General features: G+C 42.9%; 1 protein-coding gene across 3 annotated transcripts; it reads right to left on the bottom strand.

The window, feature by feature from the left end:
- Window positions 1-5,494: 5,494 nt before the first annotated feature.
- LOC116250703 (BEL1-like homeodomain protein 4) lies at window positions 5,495-11,492 on the bottom strand. Of its 3 annotated transcripts, none has more exons than XM_031624540.2 (5): window positions 11,140-11,492; window positions 9,314-10,945; window positions 7,960-8,345; window positions 7,254-7,314; window positions 5,495-6,439 (listed from the first exon to the last, which is right to left on the bottom strand). In XM_031624540.2, the coding sequence occupies exons 2-5, from the start codon at window positions 10,748-10,750 to the stop codon at window positions 5,807-5,809; spliced, it is 2,517 nt and encodes an 838-aa protein (XP_031480400.1). In that variant the 5' UTR covers window positions 10,751-10,945; window positions 11,140-11,492; the 3' UTR covers window positions 5,495-5,806. The 3 variants fall into 3 exon arrangements, with proteins under 3 accessions (XP_031480400.1, XP_031480402.1, XP_031480401.1); XM_031624542.2 differs by lacking the exon at window positions 11,140-11,492 and adding an exon at window positions 11,009-11,132; XM_031624541.2 differs by lacking the exon at window positions 11,140-11,492 and having other exon boundaries at window positions 9,314-11,133.
- Between the last annotated feature and the right edge of the window lie 273 nt (window positions 11,493-11,765).

The raw sequence follows: 11,765 nt of genomic DNA, 5'->3' as shown, positions 1-11,765 counted from the left end.
CGAAAGCAAGATGCAAACCGGGATGGCTGGGATTGACAAATCAACGCACAAATAGGCTTAGACCTTAACTGATTATTTCTAGCAACATAGTAGGGGACTTCATAGCCCCACAAACATGCACATCCTCACAACCTACTCGTCAGTTCACTCTGTCAAGTGACGACTTTCACTTTTTATACCTGTAGTCAAACGTAGGAGATGGAACTTAGCACATGGATACCAAAACGTCTCCAGGTTGTCCGCTGGAACAAGAAGGCTCGTTCGTCCTACAATTTCGGCGATTCAAAAGGAGCCTATCCCTCTCCTTTAGCGTCCTTTTTCTTCCGTTGCAATGGAACAAACACTACACTGCGTTTGATTCTTGTAGTACCCTCAAGTGTAGTCTAGTACATGTTTTTCCAGAAAAATCCAATTACGATGCCACCACGGAAAAAGGTTGGTTGTTGATTAAGGTGCCGGTAATTGTAGTGGCTTGTCGAGCATTTGATATATATATATATATATATATATATATATATACACCCAACTAATATGGATATGACAGGAAGGTGCCCATCTTCCGAAAACTTTCATTTGACAGCTTAGGTCACAAAACAAAAAATTAACGAGACGCCGCTTTTGGGCAGGAAAGGGTGAAATGGATCGAACTTTCAATGAAAATACACTTTTACTGTCTCAGAACTTGCTGCTCGTCGTTGAAGATGTCCTATTCTGTTGCTCTGGCGAGCAACCACAATGATGTTTTGATATGGACAGTGGTGCGGCGTCTGTTAGTTCCCTCGGAAACACATGATGCCAGTATTTTAATTTTCTTTTTTTTCCTTTTTGTCAAATTTTCATGAAAAAATGCCACAAGTTTTCAATTAGGCAATCACAAACTACCACCGTTTTTTTGAAAGCAGGATGCTCAAGAAACTTTAACGAACCAGATTAAGTCAGGGTGGACATGGATGACCAATTTCCATTGCTGATAGCAGCAGCTTCATAGTAAAAGTTGCATGGTGGATTAATAATGAAATTAAATTCAGCATCAGACAGGGAAGCAGAGGGAGAGAGCAGCTACAAATGAAGTAAATGCAACTCAGCAAACGAAAAACGCAAATGTGTAGCAGTAAGAAATGAACGCTTTTAACCTGGTTTTTCTATCAAATCTTGAAACCTGGTTTGTATGTTTGGGTTAAAAATGCTAGTGGCACTTGTGGTAAGAGAATTAAGTAAAATGCATTTCACTTTATAAACATGTAGTGACATGTCAAATTTGATCAAAATCATCCAAGCCAACGATCATAAAGAGATCAAATAATAGAAATTCAGTAAACATCGAAGCAAATGTTCTGAAATATCCTTCAAAAGAGGCGAAGGATTCCATTCAAGGAAACTCACTCCTCTCCCATTTCTCTCTCCTTTCTTTCAAGGGTATTTCGAGCTTTTGGAATCTAACTGAAATCTAACAATTAAGTTATTTAAATTTGCATAAGCCATTCGCTGATGTTCATATTCAGCTCAACTGTGAGATCCAGTAGTGCGGCGCTGAAAGACCTGGTCCGCAGTTTCCCTTTTTATTTGTGTCACTTAGACGGTGTAAAGTGGTAATTGTATACTAAAGAAAATGATGTCAAATACAAACGAAATAAGTGTCACCTCATTTTCAAAAGAAATTAAGGCACTCACATTGAAGAAGGTCCAGAGCTCAACACCCGCTTGGGGTGCATCTCTCTTGGCGCAAATAATATTCCTTGTGCATGCAAAACAGGCAACAAAATGACAAGAACTACTTGTTTATGACTTTATATTTAGGAAAAAGGCCCAGCCTAATTATACAGATCTGTTATACAAGTATACTGACCCGACTATATTCCTACTGGTGGTTAGTTTAACTCTATATCTTATTCCTTGTAAATATAATCTGGTATAATATGTTATCTTGTGGCCAGAACCCCAATTTAGATTCAAAAGCCGTTGAGATCCTTAACGACGTGTCTTCAAATTGGAGAGGTTTCAAACACAAGGGATTGTTAAGTAAATCATGAGAACTTATGATATTTCCCCAACTTACATATTCCTACTATTCAAGGAGACAATTGCAATCTCGGCACAGATTTTCTATCTGAAAAGAAAAAGCAAAATGCCATGATTCTGATGACCAATTTGCCTTTGACTCCTTGGTCTAAATGAAAGGGACCGAATGATCATTAAGCTTCAAACATGGGTTTCCTTTTTCTCCCCTTCTTGTGCGAGAGTGGGAAAGTAGGTTAGGATGGAAAACCCACTCACTTTTGGCTGTCTTTGAAAAGAGACATGGATATGAACGCCAAATGTTTTACTTAAAGCTTACATCCCCCAAAGCACAATGTCACATCACTTGTATGCCACGTAAAAATTGGGCTGAAAACATTGGGAGAGAGAGAGCACCTAGCTAATTATTTTATTTTATTTGATCTTGGAGCATAGTTTTTGTTACCCTGACATGGTTTCAGCTCTAGCGACATCTGAACTTGCATAAGCTAACAATGGGGCAACAGAAAGGTTAAAAAACATAAGGTGCTTTCTCAAAGAATACCAACGAGGCAGCGAACCATTTACTATTGGCTTATAACAAGGCAGGGGGGTATCCAATAAACGTTCTTCTTCTTTCAATTACTGTCGTAAAAGTTATAGCCATCTTCTGAACTTTAATGAAGATCACGCATGCGGGCGGATTGTTAACAGTAATGTTCAATAAATTCATGCCTGTGATGAGAGCAATGTACACACAAAAGTTAGGGAACGAAGCATGACAGGAAGCTGTGTGAATGAATGGCGGTGGTAAGAGCATGTAATTGGGTGCCATCGACCAGATGAATTAAATTGACAATTAATTCGCGAACTGACGGATGAGAAAGAATCAGGTCCATCAAACGCTTTATCTGTACGTTGAACCTCTACGCTCTAGCTGAAGCAAAAGAAGAGGCTAAAAAATTTAAAGTTCTGCTCACCCGGCAGGAGGAGCAAAGGGGTTGATAGTCGTTCAGTTCACTTAAATAATTGACAGCAAGTCAAATTTATACAAGGCGCTTGCCTTTAGTTTGCCGAGCTGAGCCTACTCTACTCTAGTCAAGAATTGTACATCAATAAGGCTGCTGATACAATGACGACAATTAATGAAGTCAGATCTTTAATTTGCCTGCCGTATATATACATATCTCCCTGAAAAAAGCTAAAGCCTCTTACCACATCGGTTCCCTTTTGCAAACCCTAACAATTTCTAGCAAAATAGAGGAAACGTTTCACGTTAAACTAACAGTTTGCGCATGCATGTGTGCGTACAATATTCTAAAGTTGTATGTATATTTAGACACATAAATATGCCCATGCTTCAACAACCATTGACATTTTATAACCAAATATACTCCACCCCCATGGGACGTAACATCCAAATTTTTATGACAAAACCATTTCTTGCTATAATTGGAAGAATTTGGTACGGGCATTGAGAAGACAGTTTTACATACAGCATGTTAATGAAAAATGTTTACCCTTAACATATAGTTCAGTATGTTAAATCTAAAGGCCCGCTACATATAGCCGAGCTCCTTGATTAATTTGGCCAAGGCTTGAGTCACATCAGAGGCAACGTGCATCATCGAGAGGTCCAGTTTAGGCTTTGCCATAAAAATTCGAGCCAATATATGGGCATTCCATTGATTTTGAGAGAATTGCCAACCACGATCGGCTGTTGGAGGAGGTTGGTTTAACCCTCATAGCTAGAAAGAGGCCATCCCAAGATATGTAAAGGCTAGTTAAATTTTTTCACTACATCACGAATGCTATGCTTGCTTTCATTTTCAATAAACATGCTAGGGTTAGGAACAACACTTCTATCGAATTACATGAACATGCACCAAGTTCCTGACTTGAACCTCAAAGGGCAAGATTATCGGTCTTACTTTTGCTACTCAGCGTATACTCATTGGCCAGGTAATCTATGATCCGCATGCCAAGGCCTAGCATTAGGAAGAGGAGAAGAAGGTTTCTGCTTAATTTGTTTTTCTACAAATGAGGTTAACAAGTTCCTGCATGTATGCAAAAATTAGTTGAGGACATAGACTTTTGAGCCTTGAGCATCTCGACAGTTTAAAGAGCAAATATTATATAGGTCTGATCATGTACGAAACCACTTAATATATTCAATATAAGCAATGAATTGGGTTGTACGGAACATTTTCAATGCCTGATGTAGCTTATCATTTATCAGCAATCAACAACATCCATGTCTAGGGACTTTTGCTTGATTGAATAAATACATTTGAACGGGAGTACGATTGGCAATAGAAGGTGGCACGAAATCCAATCCAAGTGTTTAAGTTATGGGCAATTCACATCTCCAGGATTTTTTGCTTGATTTCGAAACAACGTATTTAATGGGCATATGAATCATACTGGACGAGTGGCACGCAGACTAAGGCGATTCATTACATAACTTTTAATAACGAAGCTCTTCGCTTCGAGTGTCAATTTCAGATTTTTGAATAATACAGAACAGGCTAAAGCGCTCATAATTGTGTAGCAAATCATGCAGCCAATAGGTCTTGGATCGATATTGAAAGAAAACGGCTTCTTCGCCAGTTTGGCTTGTGCCTTCAAAATAAAGAATGACTTGGCAAAGACAGTGACTTCTAATTCTTTAAGCCCACTTTAATTATTGAAACATATGAGCGAGTTTAACAATTCTTTGGTCCATTTCTTAAAGGAAAACCCCCCCCCAAAAAAAAAAAAAAGAATACCGTGTCGAAATCACTTCATTCTTGGAATAACCAGCGTCTGTTCAATTAATTCTGACCGCAACGGCACAAATGCTTTGTGAGCAACATGCTGGGAATCCTAAGAGCGAACTTTGGAATAAACAGGCGACACGTGAAAGGCTTGCATCAAAACACAGATTCCTTTCCTCGATTCTAGTTTGTAGTTAAGAAAAAGCATCAACCATAGGAAATTATTTCAGAAAAAGCACCCATGTGGGAATCATTGCACCCAAAAAGAACTGGCATGCATATTGTAGCACGATAAAAAAAATTTCTGTGAGTTCTCTTTCCTTTCAAGGATGCAGGATCTCTACCGAGATGCCAATCAGTGCAAACATATTCATCATTAAATGCGCAAAATAAGGAAAGTTTGCAGCTCATGTAATTAGCTCAGTGCCAGCTTAACTAAGAAACTTTGCGCACTTGTCGTATTTTTTAGATGGCTTCGTTTCCGAAGGAAGGATGCTGGAGCCCATGAAATCATTATCTTCCATATATGCGCCTGTAATTATGCATGTAGATAATGCAGTTCAAGGAGTATATCACTTCATCAAACTCAGATATCCACCGCCGTTTCCACTAAATTAATCTCATGATCAGGTCCAGAACAGGAGGCTTTCTCATGTTCCATATGACTCACAAGAAGCAAAAACTTAAAACTAACAAAGAACAGGAGGGAGAGAGAAAGAGAGGGAGGGGGAGAGAGGATGATGTTGATGGTGATAATGAAGATATTGTTTCTAACAATCTATTATAATACATCCCTACACTTAACAAAGAGGATTTAAAAGAGTTACAGAAAACCTAAAATTCTAAGCATTTCGATCGTGTCTTCCGACACGATATAATTTCAATACAGAATCCCTTTCATACATCCACACGTACATATAATGTATATACGTATACAGAGGGCGTACCTGATTTCCAATCTACACTGGATTCCGAGTTGAATTCAGGCAACCAGAAAAATTCCCGGCGCCACATTAATACTGAGTTTGCACCAATGCAGCTGCATTATAGCTAAGCTAACCGGCGAAGTCCCGCAGGAGTTGGCTCTCCCCGGCTTTAAACCCTCGGCCCCCGGGACGTACAGTGAACCGGCTTTGCTCCTGCAAGCCGCCGGCGTGCCGGAGTCCGAGCGTCAGAGATATATGGCTCAGGTCGCGACCATGGTAGAGCCCGTTACCACCGTACCCAACGGGCAGGGAGAGACCGGGCTCGGCGTCAACGGGCATCCGGCCAGAGAATTCGAAAGAATCAGAGTCGCCGGAGAGCGGAGGAACAGGATCCTGTGGTGGGGAGTCGTCCAGAAGGAGGCTTCCGGCTTCTTTTCCGGGATCGTTTTGGCTGGAAATGGTGTGGTGGTGGCTGGTGATGCTGACGAGGGTTGCTGCCAAATTGGGGTGTTTATTGATTGCGGTCTGAGCAGGATTGGCCGTCGCATCCTTTTCTGCCATATTAACATCGCATCTTTTGCCGGCTGACCCCGCTGCTCCCTCTGCAGCTGCTGAGCCAGCGCCAGTTGCAGCAGCAGCAGCAGAAGCGGAAGCAGAGCCGAAGCCAGAGGCACCATGGTCGTCTTTGGCTTCTTCTTGGTACATCTCTTCCACCATGGGTTTCCACAACCGAACCCTGGCATTAATGAACCAATTGGACACCTGTAGCAAGCGACAAACATTATGTCATACAGATCTCCAAATACCCATTTCAGTATGTGGTTTTGTCCATGCTTTTGGAACAATGCCCCAAAAAGAAAGCCACAAAAACAAAAGGAAGAAAAACGGCTAGACTGTAACAGTGACAAACGTGGGGTTGATTCACCACCCTTCGTGCATGCTCTCGCAGACCCCTTTCAGTTTTGGGCATGTTCTTGTGTATGGAACAATACCCACAAAAGAAAAGGTTAAGATTCTTTGTAGTGGATTGATGAAGATGTGATCAGTACGTTTGTTTATTGGGGGCTGTGTCATCTATCGTTTGATCCTTGTATAAAAAAGAAAAGCCCACCAGCAAGGAAATACGATCGAAAAAGCTACTAGTTTTGTTGTTATTCTAGCTCTGTAGGTATGCTGAAACATAAGCAGCCCTAGTTGCAAGCCTAAACAAAAAATAAATTTAAATAAGGTGAAGGGTCCCGTGTACTCATTAAAAAAGAATACTTGTTAGAATAGAAGAGACAATCTTTTGGTTTGGTGTTAGCAAGATGCTGACAATGAATTATCATAGACCACGGTAGAATCGAGAGAAGCAATCCCAATATTATAATGTAACACAACCGTCACAGAGTGAATTCCTGCTCTAGCACTTCAAACAGCAGTACCCAAGAAAAGACCCAGTGGGAGAAGAAAAAGACGCCTCTTTCAGCATATGTTTCACCCTTTTTTAAGCTCATCCACTGTGTTCAAGCGATCATTTTTTTAATGCTTCTTCTTTTTAGCTCTTTTAAAAATTTCTGAGAGGGAGATGACGAACCTGGTTTCTAGATAGGCCGGTCTGTCGAGCCAGCAGATGCTTATCCGCGTCACTCGGGTACCTGGAAACAAGAGAAAGATGATCACCACGTTCAACGTGAAAACAAATGCATAAAGGTCTGAGCTCTGAGAATGATTGATCGATCCTACTTGGCGTAATGACATTGATGAAGTACCGCAGCAATCATAAAAAATTTTCCTTTTTCTCTCTTTTCCAAACCTAAAAGAAGGTAAAAATCACGACTTTTCATTGTGACTGCAACTACGGTATTACTATATTAATTACTATTGCAGCGCCACTACCTCCACCACCATCACTACTACTACAAGTCTACTACGGCTACTGCTACTACCACTACTGTTGCTGTGACTGTATAATATAGCATCATCATAATTATTGATCTTATCATGGTACAGAAAGCCAATAGGCCCAACACAACACTTCAGAAATTGCGTCAATTATGACGAAAGTTCATACTTATTTCAGCTTTCACATTCAACATTTTCTAATCTGACCGTTCGTCAATATTTCGTTTTCAAATTGACCTCGTTTCCACATCGCGAAACATAAGCAGACATCCACTCTGGAAAAAGAGCAGCAGCAGAAGTAAAAGCAACGCCATTTTCTCCTCTCTCTCTCTCTCTCTCTCTCTCTCTCTCTCTCTCATAGGTAGATGAACTACGAAGAGGGAAGAGGGTGGACATACGGATGAAGGAAGTGCTCGAAAAGCCAGGCTCTGAGGATGTTAACCGAGCGCTCTGGAAGTCCTCTCTGTGGGCGCCATGCTTCCTGCTCCATCATGCCCATCTGGTGGAAGGCTCTCTGCTGCCTCAGGGTTTGATCGAGCAGACGAAGCCTTGGTGTCTCTCCTTTAGTGATTCCTGTCAACCCACTCACGTCCTTCTCGCCAAGGAGCTCGCTAGTAGTCCTCAGTTGGCCGGCTATTGCGTCCCTCAAACATCTAAAATGCCTTGACATGGCCTTCTGAGCAAGACATGTATACGGCAGTGCTGCCCCAATCCCCAACACCGAGTCGAATGAGTTAACAACCTGCTGCATTTGCTCGCAGTAATGGTTGTATCTTCTGTCCACCTGAAGCTCACACCAAGATGTTTATTAAGAACTATACCCACAAAGTTAAAACGCCAAAAGCTTAATGATTTATTATTATTATTATTATGAACAATGATATGAATGGGATTCCTCTTCCATAATTGAAATTTAAAAAAAGAACGGCCTGTGCCGAATCTGCGTAGAGTACCGATTAGAAAACAACAGCATGAGTTCGGTTAACAAAGATAAGAAGCTTCTATTCATATGACAACGAGCATTAGAATTCGAAGTTTATAAAAGTAAAAGAAAACAGAAGAGCACAAAAATCAAGGGCGTCATGAAGAAGAAGAGGCAAACAGATGGGTATCCGGTTAACAACTAATAGTTTATGGCTGTTAAGGGAATAAAAAAAGAAAAGGAAAACATTAGAGCATTAGTTAGTTTCACTCTCCGAGACACAACAACCAACCTGAATTTTCAGTGATATTATAGAAAGGAAGGGCGTAGAATAGGAAAATGGGTGGCCAACCAAAGCAAGCAGGTCTAAATATAGAAGCAAGGAACGTGCCCAAATATCAAAGAAGAACGAAATTGGAGTTGGAGGGAGCAAGGAATGAGCAGTCATTTGTTTTAATTATTTTTTTCCAGAAAGGTCAAACACTGCGAAGTAAAATCAAATAGTTGGTTCTGCAGGCCTACGAAATTTCTCGAAGTAGCAGCTTTTGTGCCACTTCTGATCCAAACAACATTCTTATTTTTAGTTCTTGAAGATTTCCTCGCCGTGGGTCGTCTTTTCTCATTGGACCTACCTTAAACCCTTCGTCCCAAAAATCCCCAAGTACGACCAATCCCCAAAAATAATCTAAATATAAGAAAACAAGTAATCGTTTTCCCCTTCACGCAAAACTCGTCAGCCCCAATTAATAAAGCTGCCGGAATCCGGCGAAAAAGAGCGAGCCACCAATCATCCAATCACAGAGGGAAAAGGAGAGATGTGGAGGGCTGACCTCATCCAACATGGCAAGGAGCTTGGTTTTCTTCCTTTGGTGTTCAAATCTATCAGAAGAAGACAGTGGAGCGTGAGGAGATTGAGAAGAGGAAGGGTTCGTGTCCCCCGTGTTATTGGTGGATCCCCATTTAGAGCTCTCCTGCTTCCCTAACCTTCTGCTCTTTATCTGCCCCCTCCCAACACTGCAGAACTCTTCTAATAGCTCTTGGGCAGCCCTTAGATACTTGGAGTTCCTCAGGATCATAGACGAGTGGATTGAGACGGAGGCCATGGGGCTCGAGCCCAGGTGAACCTGGAGAGCCTGCAGGCCCGGCACACTAGCGCCACCACCAGCACCAACAACACTATTGGCAACTATACCGCTCTTCAGTGCGTACAGCCCACTCTGATGAGCTTGAGAAGGGTAATAGACTACTCCATCCATTCTCAATTCCTCCGCCTTCCCTCCAGCCACGGCCGCTGCAGCCCCCTCCCCTCCGTGCATGGCCGCTTCCAGGTGCTGCAGCGATGATAAAGAGAGCGAAAGCCCCTGATTCTCCGCTATCTTCCCGCCTTCTGCTTCACCTCCCCCTCCCCAATTCCTCAACTTCCCAACGCCACTGCTGGCTGCAGCTGCGCCGCTTCCGCCCCAATTCAACTGCTGCAGCTGCACGGCTGCCGGAATCACGTTGTTGGCAGTGGCCGAAAAGGCGGTGGTGGGCGAGAAGTTGTGATGCAGTTGCTGGAGTTGATGGGCGTCCGCGGAGGGGCCGGGAAGAAGCATGTGAAGTGGTGCTGAGGGCTGCTCCGGCTCCGGGTTCATCAGGAACAGCTGCATGGCTGCCGCATCTGCATTTATGCTGGAAATCTGATGATGCCCTATATTATTACCGCTATTATTCTCATGCCTATTGCCGGTGTTATTGTTATTGCTAACGTTATTGTTGATGTTATCATGATCATCATCATGGCCAGCGTGGTTATTGTTGCCACCGCTTTCCTTTGATACTCCCAAAGAAGTCAAGTGAGGGTGGGGGTTTGGGTTCAAGACCCCGGCTTGCCTACCACCGCTGTACCAATCATTGGTGATGCTGTTGCCGTTGCCGCTGCCACTGTTGTGGCTCTTCCAATTCACAATGTTTCCATGCTTTCCATGTAGATGGGAGGGGATGCCGAGCAGATCTGCTCCCGGTTGGAAGTTGAACATTTCCGAGAGCATCATGCTTGAGCTCTCGTAGCCTTGGATGTGTGGATCCTGCTGCTGCAGATGCTGCTGCTGGTGACCTTCCAGGATGTTGTCGAGGCTAGACGTTCCCGGGAAGAATCTCAATTTATCACGGCGGAGTTGCTGAGCGATGTGGGGTGCTTGGATTTGGGGTTGTTGGTGGCTCCGGACTCTTGGCCTCCCAAAACCATCGGTGAATCCGAAGCCTCCTTCTTGCAGGCTCTCGGACATAGAATTCAGAACTTCTTACACCTTACTCCCCACCTATGCTGCTGCTGCTGGTTGATCCCGCCGCTTCTCCTGCGCCTTTTGTTTGTTTCCTCCTTTGTGGTTTCTCCGCACGGTGGTGGCTTTGCCTTGGCGGCGACTGTGGTAGTGGTGGTGGCAGCGGATTTAGCACAACCATGTCATCTGGGGAGAACCTGCCTGGAAAAGAAACAAGGGAACTCAGGTGGGTAGGTGCTAGAGGAGGTGAGAGAGAAGCCATACTTGGTTTTCATCAAGAGCAGTGTCAGGCAACAAATACAACAAGGGGTTTTCATCATCATCATCATCGTCTCTTTTCTCTGTCTCTCTCTATCTAGCTAGGGGGAAAGAGGGGGTTTGAGGGGGGATGTTACCTCATGAGAGTTGCAGGAGGGGCGTCCAGGAGCCTTAAAACACATACATCGTTGTCCTTCTGACTGGTAGCTTTATTTTTTCCTCTCTTTTATTTTATTCCGCTTTGCTCTCTTCTTATACAGCAGACAACCTCTCTCTCTCTCTCTCTCTCTAGCCTATTGATCGAACCTACGGATGCATCTATCTCTCCCTTTTGCAGAGGGGAAATAGACCATCGCCTTCTGAAAATGATGCAGAGCAAAATGAGGATAGAAAATTAAGAGCAAGGAACTGATTGCAGACACAGCACAGTCGAGGTCGCTGTTCTCTCTCTCTTAATCCGCTGAACCCCATAACAAAAGGAAAATGATAATTCAATCGTGCTATTAAATGACATAAACCCCCTCACTTGCAGCCTGCAATGACGTTTCCTCCTCCTCTGATGGCGATAAAAAAATGAAAAGGAAAAAAGAAAAAAAACAAAAGAATGGAAAGGACGCAAAGACGGTCAGGTTTTAGCTAGAATGGCCTTTATCCATGACAGACATGCCCTTTCTTTCTAGCCTTGGCTTTTTTGTCTTCCTTCTTTTTTCTCTCTTTTCTTTTCTGTAGACTGAGAAATTATCATGGCTGCGCTCGAATCCGT

The sequence above is a fragment of the Nymphaea colorata genome, chromosome 3 (assembly GCF_008831285.2).
Source record: "Nymphaea colorata isolate Beijing-Zhang1983 chromosome 3, ASM883128v2, whole genome shotgun sequence".
Classification (NCBI taxonomy): Eukaryota; Viridiplantae; Streptophyta; class Magnoliopsida; order Nymphaeales; family Nymphaeaceae; genus Nymphaea; species Nymphaea colorata.
Note: the sequence above shows the minus strand (reverse complement) of the source record. Positions and strands in the feature narration are given on the sequence as shown.

What these genes read in the sequence shown, in the direction of transcription:
- LOC116250703 (XM_031624540.2), bottom strand. Translation starts at nt 10,750, where the DNA reads ATGTCCGAGAGCCTGCAAGAAGGAGGCTTCGGATTCACCGATGGTTTT. An exon ending in TCCTTGCCATGTTGGATGAG is followed by an intron (nt 8,346 to 9,313) that starts GTCAGCCCTCCA and finishes TGTGAGCTTCAG; the next exon opens with GTGGACAGAAGATACAACCA. An exon ending in CCGGCCTATCTAGAAACCAG is followed by an intron (nt 6,440 to 7,253) that starts GTTCGTCATCTC and finishes CGCTTGCTACAG; the next exon opens with GTGTCCAATTGGTTCATTAA.